This window comes from Talpa europaea, assembly GCF_964194135.1.
Source record: "Talpa europaea genome assembly, chromosome: 2".
NCBI lineage: Eukaryota > Metazoa > Chordata > Mammalia > Eulipotyphla > Talpidae > Talpa > Talpa europaea.
The window spans coordinates 42,346,608-42,368,914 of NC_140068.1; the positions used below are offsets into that span (position 1 = coordinate 42,346,608).

Genomic DNA, 22,307 nt, shown 5'->3' on the forward strand with positions numbered 1-22,307 from the left:
TATGATAAAATCTTGGATTGGTTCTTAAGTTCATTCATCTGTCCCTGACTGGTGGGGAAATGTCTTCAGACAGAGGTTACAGTGCCAAGGTGGGGTGTGGGTCTGCTGTGATGACCAACAGATGCCTTCATTTCACATAGTCACCAAATGGCTGAGGCAGGCTGTTTTGGTTTTACCTAAAAGTCTCAATGCGGCAGTTAGACAAGATGTCTCTATGGCTCAAAACAGATTCCTCGGGTTAAAAGTTACATTTGCTATGCGATCAATTTGCAAGACCTTCCTTAAAAAGCTAAAGTCGAAGGAATCTGAAGTATGAGCAAAATTAATAGTTCAGTTACTATTTGTGTCAAAATAACATTAACTTAGGACAGGACATAAGCAGCTGCCTAAAATTGAGAACACCAAGGTGTTTGTAGTAAAAATAACATTTGTTGACACCAACAATTACCATTGTGTCAACAGCAACTATTTCCTCAGCATCACCTATGTGCCAGGAACCATGACTACATATTTTACATATATTACCCTTGAACATCTTAACACACCAACAGAGCAGGCATTATTATCCTTACTTTACAGCTGGAGGTTAAAGAGGCCCTGAATCCCAGATCTTCATGAATAGTTCATATCATAAGGAGATGAACCTCTAAGAAGCCATGTTAAAAATAAATTAAAAAAATTAAGATTAGTGTTTGCTTTATAACTCAATACCTCCTTAGTAATTTGGGATTATTCTTTAACTTAGACTGAAGTGAGGACCCACCTTCAGCAGCAAGCTATGGTGGGTATTTAAATGGCACCAAAACATCCTTTTTGTCTGTCATTTTGTCATCCTCTAATCCTGACTTTATGATGGCATCCACTAAAAACATCTTTATTAGGGGGTTCACTTTTATCTGCGATGTAGAATCTTCCATAGCATCCTGGAATCTCAGGGTTGGTGATATCTTAAAGGTCATTTAGGCTGATCACTTTTCCTTTTCCCAATAGATGGTTTTGTTTTTTTCTCTATCTAAGAGGATGGAGAATTGATACAACTTGTTTAAAAAAAAAAAAAAGGCAGAAGCACAATGAGACACAATCATTTGTATTAAACTTTCAAAAAATGCAGGAAGTTATATTTGACTACACAAAGAACAAACTATGCATGTGAGGAGTCAACTCTGATGGACACCAAATGTCAAATCACATAACAATTGCCTGACATAAAAGTTATGCAGTGATACATTTTGAATACTTTGTTTTAATAGAATTTCATATTTATAGAAAAATTGTAATAGCTCAAAGAGCTCCTGCTTATTCTTTCCCTGATTTACCAGTTCCTAATATTTTGCCCCATTTGTTTCATCATTTGTACTTTTTCCTGAACTATTGGAAAGCACTTTGTTGACTGACACTGTCTCTTATCCATAAATATTTCAGGGTTTATTTCCTAAGAACCAGGACTTTCAAAGTAATAAATTTTTGTTCAAAACATAAATTTAACACAAAACCCATCAGAATAAATTTTTCAAGTGTTAATAACAAGAAAAATACACTGCCTTCATTTTGCATGAGAATAATTTTTTGGCCACTTTTGCTTCCTATGATACTCCTAGGTCCTAACACAGTGTCTGTCACAGCAGGTGCTCAATTTTACCTGCTAAATTCTTAATGTGACAGTATGATACTATATTGATCATATTTCTAAGCAAAGCATTATTAAAATAAAACAAAGGTATGATAGCAAAATACTCAGGCATTTATTACCTGTAACTTGTAATTCACCAGTTAAGAAAAGAGGAAATATCTTCAGATGAAAAGAACTGCTGGCATAAAAGCTGCGTGAGATGAGACAAGGCAATGAAAGTCAATGAGGATTTCTCAAAACCTCCTCTCCTCTCCCAGTTCCCCTGGAATTGGCTCTCTTCATAGGTAGCGGTTTCTGATGTATTCTCGGTACATGAAGGTGTCTTCTTTCCCAAGGGGCTGTATGATACCTTGGCTGGCCTGGATGTGGGCTTGGAAGATCTCTGTAGATTTCCTGTCTACTCTTGGAGGCTGAACTTCATAGATGTTGTCTTGTGAGAAAGCTGAGATGGGTGTTCTATAAAAGAGAAGATGGGGCTACATTAAAGAAAATGAAGGTCCACAGTGAGCTGTGGTCTCAAGACATTTGAGAGTCCTTGACCTTGGCGGTGGAGTTTGGGGGGGGGAAGGCTTTGTAGTACAACTGGTGGTAATGACCTCTCTGCTGCTTCCCCTTGGTTTGCTTCCTTTTCTGCCTGAGGATGCAGTATCTGCCCAGAGAGCCTTCCCTGATGGAAAGGTTGGGCAGGCAGTCCTTGTTTGTTCCACAGCCCTGGGTACACCCATATTTGTGAACCTGTTGGCCTCCCTCATATGCCAATAGCAAATATAGGTGAGGGCTGTAGAGACTTTTTGCTCTTTTTCCTTGGCACATGGTAGACTCTCAACCATGTGTCCTCAACAAAGATGGGGAAGAAATGGAAAAACACCCAAGACCCTCACAAGGGGCTGTCTCTGAGGGCACTGGAAAGAGATGAAAGGACATCCAATAATGCTTCCAATGCTACACTGAACAGTCTTTTTATTAGTTGAGATGGCATCTGTTCTTGGGTGAAAAAGCCAGTATTTATTTATTTATTTAAAATTTTATTATTTATTTATTTTTTAATTTTATTTTAATTTTATATTTTTTAATTTTATTTTTTATATTCCACATACAATTGCAACCCCCTTATTTTGATCCCACTCTCTCCTTTCCCCGCCCCCCCCCCATAGTGTGTCTCTGGTTCATAATTGTTGATTTTGATTTTTTTCTTTCTTATAGCTATTCTTTTTCCTGGTCCCTTATTTAGGTTTTCTACATTCCTGCTATGAGTGAGACCATCCGGTATTATTCTTTTTCTTTCTGGCTTATTTCGCTGAGCATGATCCCTTCCAGCTCCATCCATGTTGCTGCAAATTGCATGTGTTTATCTTTTTTTGAATGCTGAGTAATATTTCATTGTGTATATTAAATACAGGCGAAACACTACATGACAAGCACCTCAAAGACATCTTTACAGACACATCGCGAAAAGGCCAGTATTTAAACACTGAATGAGGTGTAAACTGTGAAACAACTTCTTTTTGTTCATTCCAGTAGACAAAGCTGTTTCTTATTGCACTTTTGGGGTGGGAAAAAAATGATTCCATATTTTTCTCCATGCCCTGAACAGAGGCAATGTCTTTTATCAGCTTCTCCTTACAGGCCCCAAAGGGAGAACCATATTGCTCTTCATTTAAGCGTTAATAGTATTTTTGGAGATAAAATATTTTAATTATAAATTTGCAGGCTCATTTCTTTTTATCTACAGAACCTAGTTCCATCATCAAGGAGAGTGCTGTATTTCTCCTCAAGGAATATAACTACCTAATTTAGAATAATGCATTTACCAGTTCATTTAGGGACTGTATCACCCACATAACTTGGCACACTCCAACTGAGGGCTGATGCCACTTAACCTTAACTGCAGCTCCCATTCACAAAAGAGAAACAGAAATTCATTAGACACACCACATGCTTTAAAAAAAAAAATCTTACAGGTGCCCTTTTATGCTCTTTCTTAAATGTGGTATTACTCAGTTAGAATATGACCACGTCTGATAATAACCGTACCTTACACTTGGGTGCAGAACTAATACTTGATTCTCTTTTAAAGTTCAATTCCTGTTGAGGTTGTTTTTTTTTTTTTTCTGACTTACACAGACTGAGTACCCAATGTACAAACATGTTGGTTTGACAAGAAAATAATTGGTTAGACTGAAATGTTTTTTGAACTTAGTAATGTCAGATGCTTTATGATTGCTGATAGAAAAACTAGACAATAGTTGTATAATTTCAATTTCACATATGTGATACTTTTCCATATGTTAAAATTTTGTACTTTCTCTATGATTATTAACATTTTGGCACACATCAAGTCCCATTTGGCAGAAAATTCAGCTATGGTTTTAGTCACAGAATATATTTCCCTTCCCAGGAATTCTTTCTTTTTTTAATTAAATTATTTTATTGAGGTATAATTGACATATAACATTATACTAGTTTCAAGGTGAATAACATAAAGATTTGACATTTGTGTATGTCACAAAATAACCACCACAATAAATCTAACAACTATTATCATCACCACACAGTTATAAAAATGTTTTTCTTGTCATGAGGACTTTCAAGATCTCTCAGCAACTTTCAAATGCACAATAAAGTCTTATTAACTATAGTTACTATGATGTACGTAACACCCATGACTTACTTATTTTGTAGTTGGAAACTTGCTCCTTTTGACCTTCTTCACACATTTGGCCCAGCCCTCAGCCCCTTTTTGCCCCCCCAGCCATGATCGCTTCTGTTGCCACCAGAGATACTAAGTTTTTCCCTTAATGTTGTTTTCATATCACCAGAAGATTCTTTGGTAGCCACACTGAGTCACAGAATCAAAAGAACATTATAACTGAAGAGGACCTTACAGAAGACTTCACCAACCGCCTTATTGCAGATAATGATCATCAGGGCAGATGACCTGATGACCTGATGATCATCTGCCCTGATGACCATTATCTAATGTCATCATTTGTCTCATTAGTTCCTCTAAATTTATGTTGGTTCAACACTGATCACATGCTCTGGTCTCAGTGGAGCAAAACTTCAGCAAATGCCATAATTGCAATAGCCCTTAATTATTATTCTATCTTTCTGCAGGCCATGGTAATTTCTACTAGGAAGTAATGGCCCTCCACCTCAGTGGCAGAGGGTGTGTGGTACACGTCACTATGAAATGATTTTCTCTCTTTCCAGGCTTTAAAATTGCCAAAGTCTTTAGCCCACACTTTGTGGAGGCCACTCTAACAGGTTTTCGATTGTCCATTGCTTCTTTTTAGTCTTCTTATTAGGTTGCTTATATCTTTCCAACAAGATACTCAAAACACTGAAGCTGAGTCATGAATCTATTCTGCCAAGATGATGCAGTGACACTGTGTTTGTCTCTTCATGTTAAAAACCAAGGCAATACTGCATGTTACTCACATTCTGTGCACAAGCACAGGCATCTAAGTCTAAAATGTAGCTCTCAAACAGCACTTGTCCAACAGGGTAGCAGTGTCTACTTAAATTTATATTTAAATTAAATAAAATGTAAAGTTAATTCCTCAGTAACACTAGTCACATTTCTCATGCCTGGTAGCCTAGTGTAGCTACTGGCTACTACACTGGGGAGTACAGATATGGGACATTTCCATCATCACAGAAGTCTTACTGGACACACTGTTCTAGAACCTCTTTTTTTTTCTCAGGAATTCTGGGTACTTGTGTGTCTTTCTAAGCTCATTACCTTAATATGTCTCTGCATAGCATGCATTTAACATTATCTGATCCTTAATTTATGTGTAAAAATACTTGTTAGGGTGGGAACTCCATCTCCATCACTTCTTTATTTCCACTGCCCACATGAACTCCTGGCATATAGTAAGTGCTCAATAATTATTCACCAAATGAATGAATGACATCTGTTTAAGAATACAGTTCTACCTTGGGTTTCTAAATTCAGGACCTGAATTTAGTGTGCCTTAGATTATGCTGGACGATATGGGAGCTGGAATTTCCCACTAGATACCTGGCTCCTCCTCTGTTCCTTTTCTCACATAACCTGTAAGTTGAACAGGGGATGGAGAACTGGGGTGCTTTCTAGGGAGGGACAAAGCTATCAAAGTGGCTCAAAAAAAAAGGGGGGTGAGGTAGGAGGAATTTTTTTTTTTAAATGCTCATTAGTAGGTGAGAAAACGGGCTCAGGGAGATTAATAAATTTACTAAATGGGCTGAAGTTCAGAGAAATATGTCAATCTTCAAACCTTCTTAAATAATTCAAAGGCAAACACACTCCTGTACTCTGGGATCCTCAACAGCAGGCTCCATCTGCACTCACCTTTATATAGCCCATCATGTTAATTTCAATGTTGGAATTCGGGGAAGCACTCGATATTACTTACTGCATTCACCCCAAGGGCGAATTCACTTTTACATCTTTGGTAGAATATGTGATAACACAGAGTAAAGGTGGTAGGCTTGAGGAGCAAGCACTACTCATGTATTGGGAAATTAAACCATTTCATTAGCTGCCAATGATATCCTAAGCATCAAGGTAAAGAATGAATTAATTTCCTTTTTACTTTAGCTAAAAGATAATAAGTCTATTATAAAGTTCTATTAACTTAATACATGATTCCCAACAAAGTTCAATTATTTTCATGTTATTATTTCATTGAGAGCTAATGAACAGGACATAGTGAACAAATCTGATTCATTCAAATACAAACATTTTCAAATCCTTTTAACATCTGCTACAAAAACAAGGGTGACTGGACTGCCCTCCAATAGAGACACTGAAAAGGAGATTAGAAATTTCACAGGCAGGTCAAAATTCATTAAAATAAAGGTAACAATAGTCCTAGTCCCTACAAGCTATCATTAGAAGGAGCAAATGGGGTGATGAGAAGGAAGAGAAGAATATAATCTGTGATGATGGAACATAAAATGTACAACTTTAAAACTAGGGGAGTAGATTGTATTAAGGTCCTTCAAAGGCTCAAAAATAAGGAATCTCAAGTCTCGAGAGCAGAACACATCTTTAAAGATTTTGATAGCAGAAGAATAGGTATCATTTCTATTAGGGAGAGAGCATGAAGACAACAAAACCCTTATTGTGTATGTTTCCCAAGCACTCATCTACTTTCAGTCTGCCAGGGAGCCATGTGAATGACAGACTAACCAGAAAGGCACTGCAGCCCCCCAAAAGTTGACTATTTTATGCTTAAGTAACATCAACAATATAGAAATATATAAATCAAAGAACACTATGACCTTAATATACCTCAAAGAAATTTATGCATTTGAAAAGTTTAAGATGGCCAAATTCTTCAGATCCACTAAATGAAAATAGTGTATATATACGTACACATGCAATGTATTCAAGTATAATATATATATATATATATATTTGTGCTTGTACACACAAATATATGTGTACACCAATATATATATGTATTCATAATGCTGGAGAAAGGAATATATATATTTTAAATATATATATATATATATATATATATGTATTCCAACCAACCCCACTAAGTGATGTACTTAAAGAACTTCATAGATGTACTACACAGAACCTCACTTTTACCACATTCATCCTCTGTGCAGACACTGGAACAAAGCATACAGCTCTAAAAAAGTATAGTTGATGAGCATTTGGGATAATGGAGTCAATACATCTAGACAACATACTGTAACATTTACTATTTCCTAGATTGTGTTAGAAAATCTAGCTCTTAACATGTGATTTTTAAATTTTTTAGTGTTACATGTAAAAGATCAGTACAATATACCTTATAGCCCTTGAGGCTGATACAAGTTTGTTCCAGTAAAGCCGGTGTTTAAAATACCACTCTATCACTGCCATATGTACATGTCAATGAAATAGAAAAACTGACAATGTTTACCCAATATTTATCATGGGAAAAGTATCCTTCATCTCTATCAATGCTTTTTACCTTCTCGTTGTAACATAAAACAGATACAGGAAATCATACAAAATAAAACACAATTGTAAGATGAAGAAACAGACATTTTAGAAATAAATAAATTTAGAAAAAGAAAAGAAACAGACCTTTTGGCAGCCAGCCAGGAAGCCCCTTCTATGTGCCTGTCCCCTCACAAGTAGCCCTTATCCTGCTTCTATAGTAATCATTTCTTTTTAAAAACTTTTTCATTCAAATGTGCATCCCTAGACTATAGTTTAATCTTGTCCATTTTCAAAAGCTAATGTGCCTTTTTATCTATAGATTATCTCTCCTTTTTCCCCCTCATAATTTATTTGTTGAAGGAGCCAGATTGTAGAGTTTCTCTTAGCCTAGATTTTGCTGGCTGTACATTCATGACGCACTTAAAAAATATTCCTGTTATTCCTCTGTTGCATGTCAGCAATGGGAGGCACAAAGGATTGATGAGAATTTGCTTCAATTGCTTCAAAAAGAGGATAGGTGGCACTGTGCTGTTTCATCAAGAGGGCCAGGGGAGAGACACAGTGCCTTGTTTTTAAAAATAATTTATATAGAAGGAGGGGGCGGAGCAACATGGCGGCAAGGAGACGCTGCGAGTAAGATCTCCCATTAAAAAAAGTTAATAGGGAGGAAAAGCGGCAGGTCCCAGTGAGAACTGGGACACGGAAGATAAACGGACGACTCCAGCAAACTGCCCGAAGAAGAAAGTTGCCATAAAAGAGGACGAGAAGGGAGGGAAGCGCAGAACCCTGCTCCCCTCCCCCGCCCACAGAGGCGGCACTCTCCGACCGGCAGAGAGGAGGAAAACAACAAACCAAAACGGCCAACGAGAACAAACGACACAGCAAGCGGGACTGTGAGTGGAAAGGAACTATTGCAGCCACCACACCCCGTGAACGGGAGCTGAGGCGAACCCTGCAGGATTCGCCGCGGCGGTGAGCGAACGGCTCCGGGCGCCATTAGAGAAGAACAAAGACCCCAGGAGACGCGCACACAGCCCGGGCTGCCGGTAAGCTTGCGCGGAAAAGCAGCGCGCTGGGCGCGCTTGAAAAGCAAGTGCAGACCGGGATTGCGGCTGCCCAGGTCCCCGCGGCTGCCCAGGTCCCCGCACCTGCGACCTAGGCTTGCGGGGAGACGAGCGGAGGTCCTCACTGAGGTGAAGGTCCCTCCCTAAGTAAGCAGGAACCAGGCGCCCAGGCACGGGAGCGGTGCAAAAGGCGCCATTCCCGCGCCACTGAAATAGGCTACAGCCCGCATCCTGGAACTGAGGGCTTTGAACTGAGACCTGGGGCACGAAAATTCGGAGCGTGGGTTCTCCACGACGGTGGGGCACAAGGCAGACACAGCACCCCAAAGCTGTTGAGGTGTACCCTACCATTCCCGCTCTGTTCCCTGTCCCACGGGGTGGGGGGAGGCGAAAAACAGCCCCCCAAGGACAATAGGAGAGATCTCTGGCGCCACCTAGCAACCAGGAAAAAAAAAGTCACTAACACCCCATAGAACAGGAAATTTCTTAAGACTGCTTGAAAAGGGCAGAAGGCTTCTGGAGGACCCAGTGGCCAGCCGGGAAGTTAGCCCACGCCAGGCCCCTTCCGACCAGCAGTCTGAGCCCACAGAGGGAGCAGGCACCCACGTCCGGGGCAGACCGGGTGCGCAGAAGAGTGTGCCTGAAACCGGAGGCGCAGGGACTGCATCCCGCTTCGCCATTTGAGAACAGGGACATTTCTTCAGTAAAAACTGCCTAAAACCAGCAGAAAGCTCCCCCAGAAGACAGAGATGGCTCCTGGAAGAGCCAGAGGGGAGCGGAGAAGTTCACCTAAGATGCCAGTCAGTCCGAGCAACACAGTGTCCCAACGCATACGACAAATTAGAAAACAGACAGTAGGGAGTAGAAGAACCACACACAACCTAACAACTCCTCAGGAAAGAAGCACACCACAAAAAGAAAACCACTCCCCAGATTGCAACGACAGCAACTTGGAAGAACTTCTGAGCCTTCCAGAAAGAGAATTTAAAATTGCCATGATTAAAAAAGTGATAGATCAGAAGAAGGAAATTGAGTCCCTAAAGAGGGAAGTAAAAGAAATGCAGGAGATCAAAGAATTAATGGAGGAACTAAAGAACTCTGGGAAAAGCAATGAAAGCAGAATAGGTGAAATGGAAGAGCGAATAAGTACTCTTGAAGACACAGAAATAAAAAGAACCAAAACAGAAAAGGAAAGAGAAGTACGAAGGAAAAAGAATGAAGAAAGACTTCGGGAACTATCTGACTCCATGAGGAAAGGAAATATAAGAGTTATAGGAATTCCAGAAGGAGAGGAAAGAGATGTAGGAACAAAGAAAATATTCATGGATATAATTGAAGAGAACTTCCCAAATGCGAAGAAGGAGCTGAAAATTGATATACAAGAAGCAAGAAGAACACCAAACTTCCACGACGAAAGGAAAAACACAGCAAGACACATAATAGTAAAGCTCCCAAGAATCCAGGACAAGGAAAAAATAATGAAGCTGACAAGAGGGAAGAAACAGATAACATTCAAAGGAAAACCAATCAGGCTGACATCAGACTTCTCTGAAGAAACACTACGGGCAAGGAGAGAGTGGAGGGACATAGTCAACAGACTCCAAGAAAACAGATGCCAACCAAGAATACTCTATCCCGCAAAGCTCTCTTTCCTCCATGAAGAAAGAATATGGACCTTCCCAGACAAAGAGAAACTCCGGAATTTCATTGCGACTAAACCCCCACTCCAAAAAATACTACAAGGAATCCTAAAGCCAGAACCTCAGAGGGACGAATAACAATGAAAGAAGACCAAAAAAAAAAAAAGTTATTAAAAGAATAAATAAATAAAATCAAAGGAAAGACAAACATAATGGCAAATACAGATGCTAACATATCAATATTAACTCTAAATGTAAATGGACTAAACTCTTCAATAAAAAGACACAGGGTTGCAGCCTGGATTAAGAAACAAAACCCAACCTTTTGCTGTCTCCAGGAAACACATTTAGCTACAAAAGATAAAAATAGGCTCAAAGTCAAAGGATGGAAAACAATCCTACAAGCAAATGGGCCAAAAAAGAAAGCAAGAACAGCTATACTTATATCAGATAAAACAGACTTCAAACTCAAAAAAAAAGAGACCCCAATGGTCACTACATTATGATTAAGGGGACAATACTTCAAGAAGAAATAACACTCATTAACATATACTCACCAAACGAAAGAGCACCAAAATATATCAGACAACTGTTGTCCTCTCTGAAAACAGACATCAGAGAAAACACATACGTAGTGGGAGACTTCAACACACCACTATCAACAATGGATAGATCAACAAGACAAAAAATAAGTAAAGAAACTAAAGCTCTAAATAAGGACCTAGAGCATTTGGGCTTAACAGACATCTATAGAACACTAAACCCAAAAAAAACGGAGTACACATTTTTCTCAAGCGCACACGGATCATTCTCCAGGATCGATCACATACTGGGACACAAGACAAACATCAACAGATACACCAAGATTGAAATCATACCAACCATCTTTTCTGACCACGAAGGCATCAAACTAGAAATAAATCATAAAAAGAAGGCAAGGAACTATCCTACCTCATGGAGATTAAAAGTCACACTACTGGAAGACCACTGGACTAACGAGGAGATCAAAGAAGAAATTAAAAAATTCTTTGAATTGAATGACAAGGAGGACACCAATATCCTAAATGTATGGGATGCAGCAAAAGCAGTAATAAGAGGAAAATATATAGTAATAGAAGCTCACATCAAAAAACAAGAAAGAACTCAAAGAAACAACCTAATCTCGAAGCTCAAAGATCTAGAAAAAGAACAACAAAAAAACCCCAAAACCAGTAGAAGAAAAGAAATAATAAAAATCAAAGCAGAAATAAATGAAACTAAAAAAACAATCCAAAAGATCAATGAAACCAAGAGCTGGTTCTTTGAAAAAATAAATAAAATAGACAAACCCCTAGCCAGGCTCACAAAGGAAAAAAGGGAGAAAGCACAAATACACAGGATCATAAATGAAAGAGGAGAAATCACAACGGACACAGCAGAAATCAAAAGAATAATCAGTAACTACTATGAACAGTTATATGGAAACAAGTTCAACAATCTAGAGGAGATGGACAAATTCCTACAACTCTACAATCACCCAAAGCTAGATAAAGAAGAAATAGAACACCTAAACAGAGCAATTACAAGCAGCGAAATTGAAATGGTAATCAAAAACCTCCCCAAAAACAAAAGCCCAGGACCTGATGGATTTACAAATGAATTCTAGCAAACATTCAGAGACGAATTAGTGCCTATCCTTCACAAACTCTTCCAAAAAATTGAGAAGGAAGGGACAATACCAAACACGTTCTATGAAGCCAATATTACACTAATACCAAAACCGAACAAGGACAACACAAAAAAGGAAAACTATAGGCCAATCTCCCTAATGAACACTGATGCAAAAATCCTCAATAAAATTTTAGCTATCAGAATCCAACAATGTATCCATAAGATAATTCACCACGGGGGGCGGAGCAACATGGCGGCGAGGAGACGCTGCGAGTAAGATCTCCCATTAAAAAAAGTTAATAGGGAGGAAAAGCGGCAGGTCCCAGTGAGAACTGGGACACGGAAGATAAACGGACGACTCCAGCAAACTGCCCGAAGAAGAAAGTTGCCATAAAAGAGGACGAGAAGGGAGGGAAGCGCAGAACCCTGCTCCCCTCCCCCGCCCACAGAGGCGGCACTCTCCGACCGGCAGAGACGAGGGAAACAACAAACCAAACCGCCCAACAAGAAAAACGGATGCAGCAAGCAGGACTGTGAGTGGAAAGGAACTATTTCAGCCACCACACCCCGTGAACGGGAGCTGAGGCGAACCCTGCAGGATCCGCCGCGGAGGTGAGCTCCAGGCGCCATTAAAGAGAGCCCCGCCCACCAGGAGGAGACCAGCACCAGCACACAGCCCCTGCCACCGGTAAGCTTGCGCGAAAGCCGTGCTCGGATTGCAGCTGCCCAGGTCCCCGCGCCTGCGACCTAGGCTTGCGGGGAGACGGCGGAGGCCCTCCCTGAGTGAGCAGGAACAAGGCGCCCAGGCAGGGGAGCGGGATTCAAAAGGCGCCATTCCCGCGCCACTGATCTGGGCTACAGCCCGCGTCCTGGAACTGAGGGCTTTGGAACTGAGACCCGGGCGGAGGCCCTCCCTGAGTGAGCAGGAACAAGGCGCCCAGGCAGGGGAGCGGGATTCAAAAGGCGCCATTCCCGCGCCACTGATCTGGGCTATAGCCCGCGTCCTGGAACTGAGGGCTTTGGAACTGAGACCCGGGGCACGAAATTAGGGGCGTGGGTTCCCCACGACGGTGGGGCACAAGGCAGACACAGCACCCCAAAGCCGTTGAGGTGTACCCTACCATCCCCGCTCTGCTCCCTGTCCCACGGGGTGGAAAATCAGCTCCCCAAGGGCTCTAGGAGAGATCTCTGGTGCCACCTAGCGACTTGACCCCAGCACAGGCTACTGAAGGAGCTAGTGGCCAGCTGGGGAGTTAGCCCACACCGGGCCCCTTCTGAACAAGTAGTCTGAGCCCACAGGGAGAGCGAGCACCCACAGCTGGGGCAGACCAAGCGCGCAGAAGAGTGTGCCTGAGACCAGAAGCGCAGGGAGTGTGTCCCACATCACCATTTTAGAACAGGGACATTTCTTCAGTAAAGACTACCTGCAGAAGGCTTCCTCAGGAGCCAGAGGTGAGCGGGGGAAGTTCGCCCACGCCAGACCCCCTCTGGCCTGCAGTCCAAGCCCAGAGGGGAGCAGGAACCCACCGCCGGGGCAGACCAGGCGCACAGGGGAGTGTGTCCCCACATCGGCATTTTAGAACAGGGACCTTTCTCCAGTAAAGGCTGCTTGAAACTGACAGATGACTCCTGGAAGAACCAGAGGGGAACAGAGAAGCCCACCCAAGATGCCGGCAAGTCCCAACAACACAGTGTCCCAACGCATACGGCAAATTAGAAAACAGACAGTAGGGAGGAGAAGAACCACACGCAACCTAGCAACTCTCCAGAGAAAAAGCACACCACAAAAAGAAAGCCAGCCCCCAGATTGCAACGACAATAACTTGGAAGAATTTCTGAGCCTTCCAGAAAGAGAATTTAAAATTGCCGTGATTAAAAAACTGACAGAAGTCATAAAGGAAAACAATGATAAGGGAAAAATAATCAACGATCAGAAGAATGCAATTGAGTCCCTAGAGAGGGAAAACAATGTTCAGAAGAAAGAAATTGAGTCCCTAAAGAGGGAAGTAAAAGAAATGCAGGAGATCAAAGAATTAATGGAAGAACTAAAGAATTCTGGGAAAAGCAATGAAAGCAGAATAGATGAAATGGAAGAACGAATAAGTAATCTTGAAGACACAGAAATAAAAAGAACCAAAACAGAAAAGGAAAGAGAAGTACGAAGGAAAAAGAACGAAGAAAGACTTCGGGAACTATCTGACTCCATGAGGAAAGGAAATATAAGAGTTATAGGAATACCAGAAGGAGAGGAGAGAGATGTAGGAACAGAGAAAATATTCAAAGAGATAATTGAAGAGAACTTCCCAAATGTGAAGAAGGACCTGAAAATTGATATACAAGAAGCAAGAAGAACACCAAACTTCCACGACGAAAGGAAAAATACAGCAAGACACATAATAGTAAAGCTCCCAAGAATCCAGGACAAGGAAAAAATAATGAAGCTGGCAAGAGGGAAGAAACAGATAACATTCAAAGGAAAACCAATCAGGCTGACATCAGACTTCTCCGAAGAAACACTACGGGCAAGGAGAGAGTGGAGGGACATAGTCAACAGACTCCAAGAAAACAGATGCCAACCAAGAATACTCTATCCCGCAAAGCTCTCCTTCCTCTTTGAAGAAAGAATATGGACCTTCCCAGACAAACAGAAACTCCGGAATTTCATTGCAACTAAACCCCCACTCCAAAAAATACTACAAGGAGTCCTAAAGCCAGAACCTCAGAGCGACGAATAACAATGAAAGAAGGCCAAAAAAAAAAAAAGTTATTAAAAGAATAAATAAATAAAATCAAAGGAAAGACAAACACAATGGCAAATAGATGTTAACATATCAATATTAACTCTAAATGTAAATGGACTAAACTCTTCAATAAAAAGACACAGAGTTGCAGCCTGGATTAAGAAACAAAACCCAACCTTTTGCTGTCTCCAGGAAACACATTTAGCTACAAAAGATAAAAATAGGCTCAAAGTTAAAGGATGGAAAACAATCCTACAAGCAAATGGACCAAAAAAGAAAGCAGGAGCAGCTATACTTATATCAGATAAAACAGATTTCAAACTCAAAAAGATAAAAAGAGACCCCAATGGTCACTACATTATGATCAAGGGGACAATACTTCAAGAAGAAATAACACTCATTAACATATACTCACCAAACGAAGGAGCACCAAAATATATCAGACAACTGTTGTCCTCTCTGAAAACAGACATCAGAGAAAACACATACGTAGTGTGAGACTTCAACACACCACTATCAACAATGGATAGATCAACAAGACAAAAAATAAGTAAAGAAACCAAAGCTCTAAATAAAGACCTAGAGCAATTGGGCTTAACAGACATCTATAGAACACTAAACCCCAAAAAAACGGAGTACACATTTTTCTCAAGCGCACACGGATCATTCTCCAGGATCGATCACATACTGGGGCACAAGACAAACATCAACAGATACACCAAGATTGAAATCATATCAACCATCTTTTCTGACCATGAAGGCATCAAACTAGAAATAAACCATAAAAAGAAGGCAAGGAACTTTCCTACCTCATGGAGATTAAAAACCACACTACTGGAAGACCATTGGACTAATGAGGAGATCAAAGAAGAAATTAAAAAATTTTTTGAATTGAACGACAAGGAGGACACCAATATCCTAAATGTATGGGATGCAGCAAAAGCAGTAATAAGAGGAAAATATATAGCAATAGAAGCTCACATCAAGAAACAAGAAAGAACGCAAAGAAACAACCTAATCTCGAAGCTCAAAGATCTAGAAAAAGAACAACAAAAAAACCCCAAAACCAGTAGAAGAAAAGAAATAATAAAAACCAAAGCAGAAATAAATGAAATTGAAACTAAAAAAACAATCCAAAAGATCAATGAAACCAAGAGCTGGTTCTTTGAAAAAATCAATAAAATAGACAAACCCCTAGCCAGGCTCACAAAGGAAAAAAGGGAGAAAGCACAAATAAACAGGATCATCAATGAAAGAGGAGAAATCACAACGGACACAGCAGAAATCAAAAGAATAATCAGTAACTACTATGAACAGTTATATGGAAACAAGTTTAACAATCTAGAGGAGATGGACAAATTCCTACAACTCTACAATCACCCAAAGCTAGATAAAGAAGAAATAGAACACCTAAACAGACCAATTACAATTAGCGAAATTGAAATGGTAATCAAAAACCTCCCCAAAAACAAAAGCCCAGGACCTGATGGATTTACAAATGAATTCTACCAAACATTCAGAGACGAATTAGTGCCTATCCTTCACAAACTCTTCCAAAAAATTGAGAAGGAAGGGACAATACCAAACACGTTCTATGAAGCCAACATTACACTAATACCAAAACCGAACAAGGACAACACAAAAAAGGAAAACTACAGGCCAATCTCCCTAATGAACACTGATGCAAAAATCCTCAATAAAATTTTAGCTATCAGAATCCAACAATGTATCCATAAGATAATTCACCACGACCAAGTTGGATTCATTCCAGGGGCACAAGGATGGTTTAACATCCGAAAATCAATCAACGTTATCCAACACATCAACAAAAAGAAATATAAAAACCATATGATAATATCAATAGATGCTGAGAAAGCTTTCGACAAAGTGCAACACCCATTCATGATAAAAGCCCTTGAAATTCTTGGGATACAAGGAACATACCTCAACATCATAAAGGCCATCTATGACAAGCCAACAGCCAGTATCATTCTCAATGGTGAAAAGCTGAAAGCAATTCCATTAAGATCTGGAACAAGACAAGGATGTCCACTCTCACCATTGCTTTTCAATATAATACTGGAAGTCCTAGCCAGGGCAATAAGACAAGAGAAAGACATCCAAGGAATCCAAATAGGAAAAGAAGAAGTCAAACTATCACTATTTGCAGACGATATGATATTATACATAGAGAACCCCAAAAACTCCACAGAAAAGCTAATTCAACTCATCAATCAGTTCAGTAAAGTGGCAGGATACAAAATCAACACGCAAAAGTCAGTAGCCTTCCTATACACAAACAATAAATCTGAAGAAGAAGAAATCAAAAAGACCATCCCTTTTGTTATTGAAACAAAAAAAATCAAATATTTGGGAATAAATCTAACAAAAGAGGTAAAGGACCTATACAAAGAAAACTATAAAACACTGTTAAAAGAAATAGAAGAAGATACAAAGAAATGGAGAGACATCCCCTGCTCATGGATTGGAAGAATAAACATTATTAAAATGGCCATCCTTCCAAAAGCAATATACAGATTCAATGCTATTCCAATCAAAATTTCAATGTCATTCTTCAAAGAAATAGAACAATTATTGATGAAATTCATATGGAATCACAAAAAACCCCGAATAGCCAAAGCTCTCCTGAAAAAAAAAGAAGGGAATGGAGGCATCAGACTCCCAGACTTCAAACTATACTACAAAGCCATAATCATCAAAACTGCATGGTATTGGAACAAGAACAGACATACAGACCAATGGAATCGAATAGAAAATCCAGAAATAAACCCACAGATTTATGGTCAACTAATCTTTGACAAAGGAGCAAAGAATATGCATTGGAGCAAAGAAAGTTTGTTCAATAAATGGTGCTGGGAAAACTGGGTCGCTACATGCAAAAGAATGAAGCTTGACCACCACCTCACACCATACACAAAAATCAACTCAAAATGGATTAAAGAACTAGACATAAGACCTGAAACCATAAAATATATAGAAGGAAATATAGGCGAAACACTACGTGATTTGCACATCAAAGACATCTTTACAGACACATCACCCAAAGCAGTGATAGTGAAGGCAAAGATAAACAGCTGGGACTATATCAAATTAAAGAGCTTTTGCACAGCAAAAGAGACAATAACAAAAACAAAGAGAAACCCCACCAACTGGGAGAACATTTTTGCACCCAACACTAATGATAAAGGACTGATCACAAAAATCTGCAAAGAGCTGATGAGACTCAACAACAACAAAGAAAATAATCCAGTCAAAAAATGGGCAGAAGAGCTTAAAAGAAACTTCTCTGAAGAGGAAATGCAAATGGCCAACAGGCATATGAAAAAATGTTCAACATCACCTGTCATCAGGGAAATGCAAATGAAAACTACCATGAGATACCATCTTACACCAGTGAGAATGGCACATATTAAAAAAACTAGCAACAACAAATGTTGGCGAGGGTGTGGAGAAAAAGGAACTCTTCTGCACTGTTGGTGGGAGTGCAAACTGGTCCAACCACTGTGGAAAGCTGTGTGGAGATTTCTGGACCTACTAAACATAGAGCTTCCATATGACCCAGCAATTCCACTCCTAGGTATTTACCCAAAGGACACAGAAACATCAATTCCAAAGAACACCTGCACCCCTATGTTTATAGCAGCACTGTTTACAATAGCTAAGCTTTGGAAACAACCCAAATGCCCAAAAATAGATGACTGGATCAAGAAGATGTGGTACATATATACCATGGAATATTACTCAGCATTCAAAAAAGATAAACACATGCAATTTGCTGCAACATGGATGGCGCTGGAAGGGATCATGCTCAGCGAAATAAGCCAAAAAGAAAAAGAAAAATACCGGATGGTCTCACTCATAGCAGGAATCTAGAAAACTTAAATAAGGGACCAGGAAAATGAATAACTATAAGAAAGTGAAAATCAAAATCAACAAAAAACTATGAACCAGAGACACTTTTAGGGGGCGGGGGCGGGAGGGGAGGGATTGGGGTCAGAATGGGGGGCTGCAATTGTATGGGGAATATAACAATAAAATTTATTAAAAAAAAAAAAATAAAAAAAAATAAAATTGTAAAAAAAAAAAATAAAAAAAAAATAAAGCTCTCCTCAGAGGCCATAAAAAAAAAAAAAAAAAGATAATTCACCACGACCAAGTTGGATTCATTCCAGGGGCACAAGGATGGTTTAACATCCGAAAATCAATCAACGTTATCCAACACATCAACAAAAAGAAATATAAAAACCATATGATAATATCAATAGATGCTGAGAAAGCTTTCGACAAAGTACAACACCCATTCATGATAAAAGCCCTTGAAATTCTTGGGATACAAGGAACATACCTCAACATCATAAAGGCCATCTATGACAAGCCAACAGCCAGTATCATTCTCAATGGTGAAAAGCTGAAAGCAACTCCATTAAGATCTGGAACAAGACAAGGATGTCCACTCCCACCACTGCTTTTCAATATAATACTGGAAGTCCTAGCCAGAGCAATGAGACAAGAGAAAGACATCCAAGGAATCCAAATAGGAAAAGAAGAAGTCAAACTATCACTATTTGCAGATGATATGATAATATACATAGAGAACCCCAAAATCTCCACAGAAAAACTAATTCAACTCATCAATCAATTCAGTAAAGTGGCAGGATACAAAATCAACACGCAAAAGTCAGTAGCCTTCCTATACACAAACAATAAATCTGAAGAAGAAGAAATCAAAAAAAAATCCCTTTTGTTATTGAAACAAAAAAAATCAAATATTTGGGAATAAATCTAACAAAAGAGGTAAAGGACCTATACAAAGAAAACTATAAAACACTGTTAAAAGAAATAGAAGAAGACACAAAGAAATGGAAAGACATCCCCTGCTCATGGATTGGAAGAATAAACATTATTAAAATGGCCATCCTACCAAAAGCAATATACAGATTCAATGCTATTCCAATCAAAATCTCAATGGCATTCTTCAAAGAAATAGAACAATTATTGATGAAATTCATATGGAATCACCAAAAACCCCAAATAGCCAAAGCCCTACTGAAAAAAAAAAAGAAGAAAATGGAGGAATCACACTCCCAGACTTCAAACTATACTACAAAGCCATAATCATCAAAACGGCATGGTATTGGAACAAGAACAGACATACAGACCAATGGAATTGAATAGAAAATCCAGAAATAAACCCACAGATTTATGGTCAACTAATCTTTGACAAAGGAGCAAAGACTATGCATTGGAGCAAAGAATGTTTGTTCAATAAATGGTGCTGGGAAAACTGGGTCGCTACATGCAAAAGAATGAAGCTTGACCACTACCTCACACCATACACAAAAATCAACTCAAAATGGATTAAAGAACTAGACATAAGACCTGAAACCATAAAATACATAGAAGGAAATAGAGGCGAAACACTACGGGATTTGCACATCAAAGACATCTTTACAGACACATCACCCAAAGCAGTGATAGTGAAGACAAAGATAAACAGCTGGGACTACATCAAATTAAAGAGCTTCTGCAAAGAAAAAGAGACAATAACAAAAACAAAGAGAAACCCCACCCACTGGGAGAACATTTTTGCACACAACACTAATGATAAAGGACTGATCACAAAAATCTGCAAAGAGCTGATGAGACTCAGCAACAACAAAGAAAATAATCCAGTCAAAAAATGGGCAGAAGAGCTAAAAAGAAACTTCTCTGAAGAGGAAATGCAAATGGCCAACAGACATATGAAAAAATGTTCAACATCACTTGTAATCAGGGAAATGCAAATCAAAACTACCATGAGATACCATCTCACACCAGTGAGAATGGCACATATTAAAAAAACTAGCAACAACAAATGTTGGCGAGGGTGTGGAGAAAAAGGAACTCTTCTGCACTGTTGGTGGGAGTGCAAACTGGTGCAACCACTATGGAGAGCTGTGTGGAGATTTCTGGACCTACTAAACATAGAGCTTCCATATGATCCAGCAATTCCACTCCTAGGTATTTACCCAAAGGACACAGAAACATCAATTCCAAAGAACACCTGCACCCCTATGTTTATAGCAGCACTGTTTACAATAGCTAAGCTTTGGAAACAACCCAAATGCCCAAAAATAGATGAGTGGATCAAGAAGATGTGGTACATATATACCATGGAATATTACTCAGCATTCAAAAAAGATAAACACATGCAATTTGCAGCAACATGGATGGCGCTGGAAGGGATCATGCTCAGCGAAATAAGCCAAAAAGAAAAAGAAAAATACCGGATGGTCTCACTCATAGCAGGAATCTAGAAAACTTAAATAATGGACCAGGAAAATGAATATAAGAAAGTGAAAATCAAAATCAACAAACAACTATGAACCAGAGACACTTTTTGGGGGCTGGGGGGCGGGAGGGGAAGGATTGGGGTCAGAATGGGGCGTTTGCAATTGTATGGGGGAATATAAAAATAAAATTTATTATTAAAAAAAAAAGAATAAACAATCTTGCCTAGACAGAAAAAAAAATAATAATAAAATAAAATAATTTATATATATATATTTGACATCATTATTCACTTTTTTACAATGTTTGCTTTCTTTTATCAGCTGTAGTCCCCACAGAATTTCCATCACCAGTTCACCCATGCATCATCACCAAAGTCCCTTGTGCTCATGTTTTTTCTTATTAACAGCTATTGATACACAATGCCTAGAGCCATTAATTCACTGGGAACTGTCAAACGATAATGATCTTATTTCTTTTACATTTGTTAATTAGAACACTTTAAAAAAAAAGCTTTCCCTCATCTCTTGTTTACCCTTTAATTGCCTATTTTCCCAGATAATTAAATGCTTTCCTATTATCTTTCTAAAGTGATCAGGTTTTTAAAAAATGCATGGATTTAAACATTCTTGCTGAGTTACATTCCCATTACTCATGTTAAATCTTCTTTGCCTCTTGCCAGTATTTGGCACATTTTCTTAAACCTTTTTTTTTTTTTAATGTTTCCCTTCATTTCTTATAAAATTTTAAAGTTTTTGTATTTTTAATTCACTTTGAAATGTATGTTTCAGTTCTGGCCTCTTTTACTGCCCCTTCCTGGAATTTTCTCGTGGTCTGTAGGGATGCTATTTTATTCTGTGTTCTTTTGTGGTTCTAATAACTTTACATGGGCCTGAACCTTGATCCTGTGTGGCTGCTCATGATGCAAAATTAGCTTTATTGAAACTTTAGAAAGAGATGTAGTTCAAAAAATCTTGAACACCTTAACAGAATACCCTCCTTGGTTGCTTGTGAGTGTTCAAAGTCATGACCACTTGCTCTCTATGGTTTCCTGTACCCCTTCATACTCCCCTTTGACCTGCACTTTCTCTTTCCTTCATGTCTACTATCAGTGTCCTCTTCAATTTTGATTCCACTGTCAGCAATTTCTTTGCAGATGGCTACCTTGTTCTGGCATGGAGCTGTGGAGAAAAGTTTATATGGCCCAGACAATTCAGCTACTTTCAGAACTCCCCAAGAACCCCTTTCACTCACCTGGTACTGAAGTGGGTAAAAACCCTTCCCTATTCCAGCTGCTGTGGTCATTTACCCTGCAATGATTTCTAATGAATCCCCTGACTGCTCTTCTGGAGTTGTCCT

At 39.3% G+C, this 22,307-nt stretch overlaps 1 protein-coding gene across 1 annotated transcript in view; it reads right to left on the bottom strand.

Moving 5' to 3' along the window:
* Positions 1-1,908: 1,908 nt before the first annotated feature.
* Positions 1,909-22,307, bottom strand: part of FIG4 (FIG4 phosphoinositide 5-phosphatase) — a gene marked incomplete at both ends in the record, with an annotated part of 117,334 nt that continues 96,935 nt past the window's right edge. Inside the window, one exon of the mRNA XM_084228860.1 lies at positions 1,909-2,086. Coding sequence (XP_084084986.1) covers positions 1,909-2,086 — 178 coding nt within the window. The remainder of the gene's footprint in view (positions 2,087-22,307) is intronic.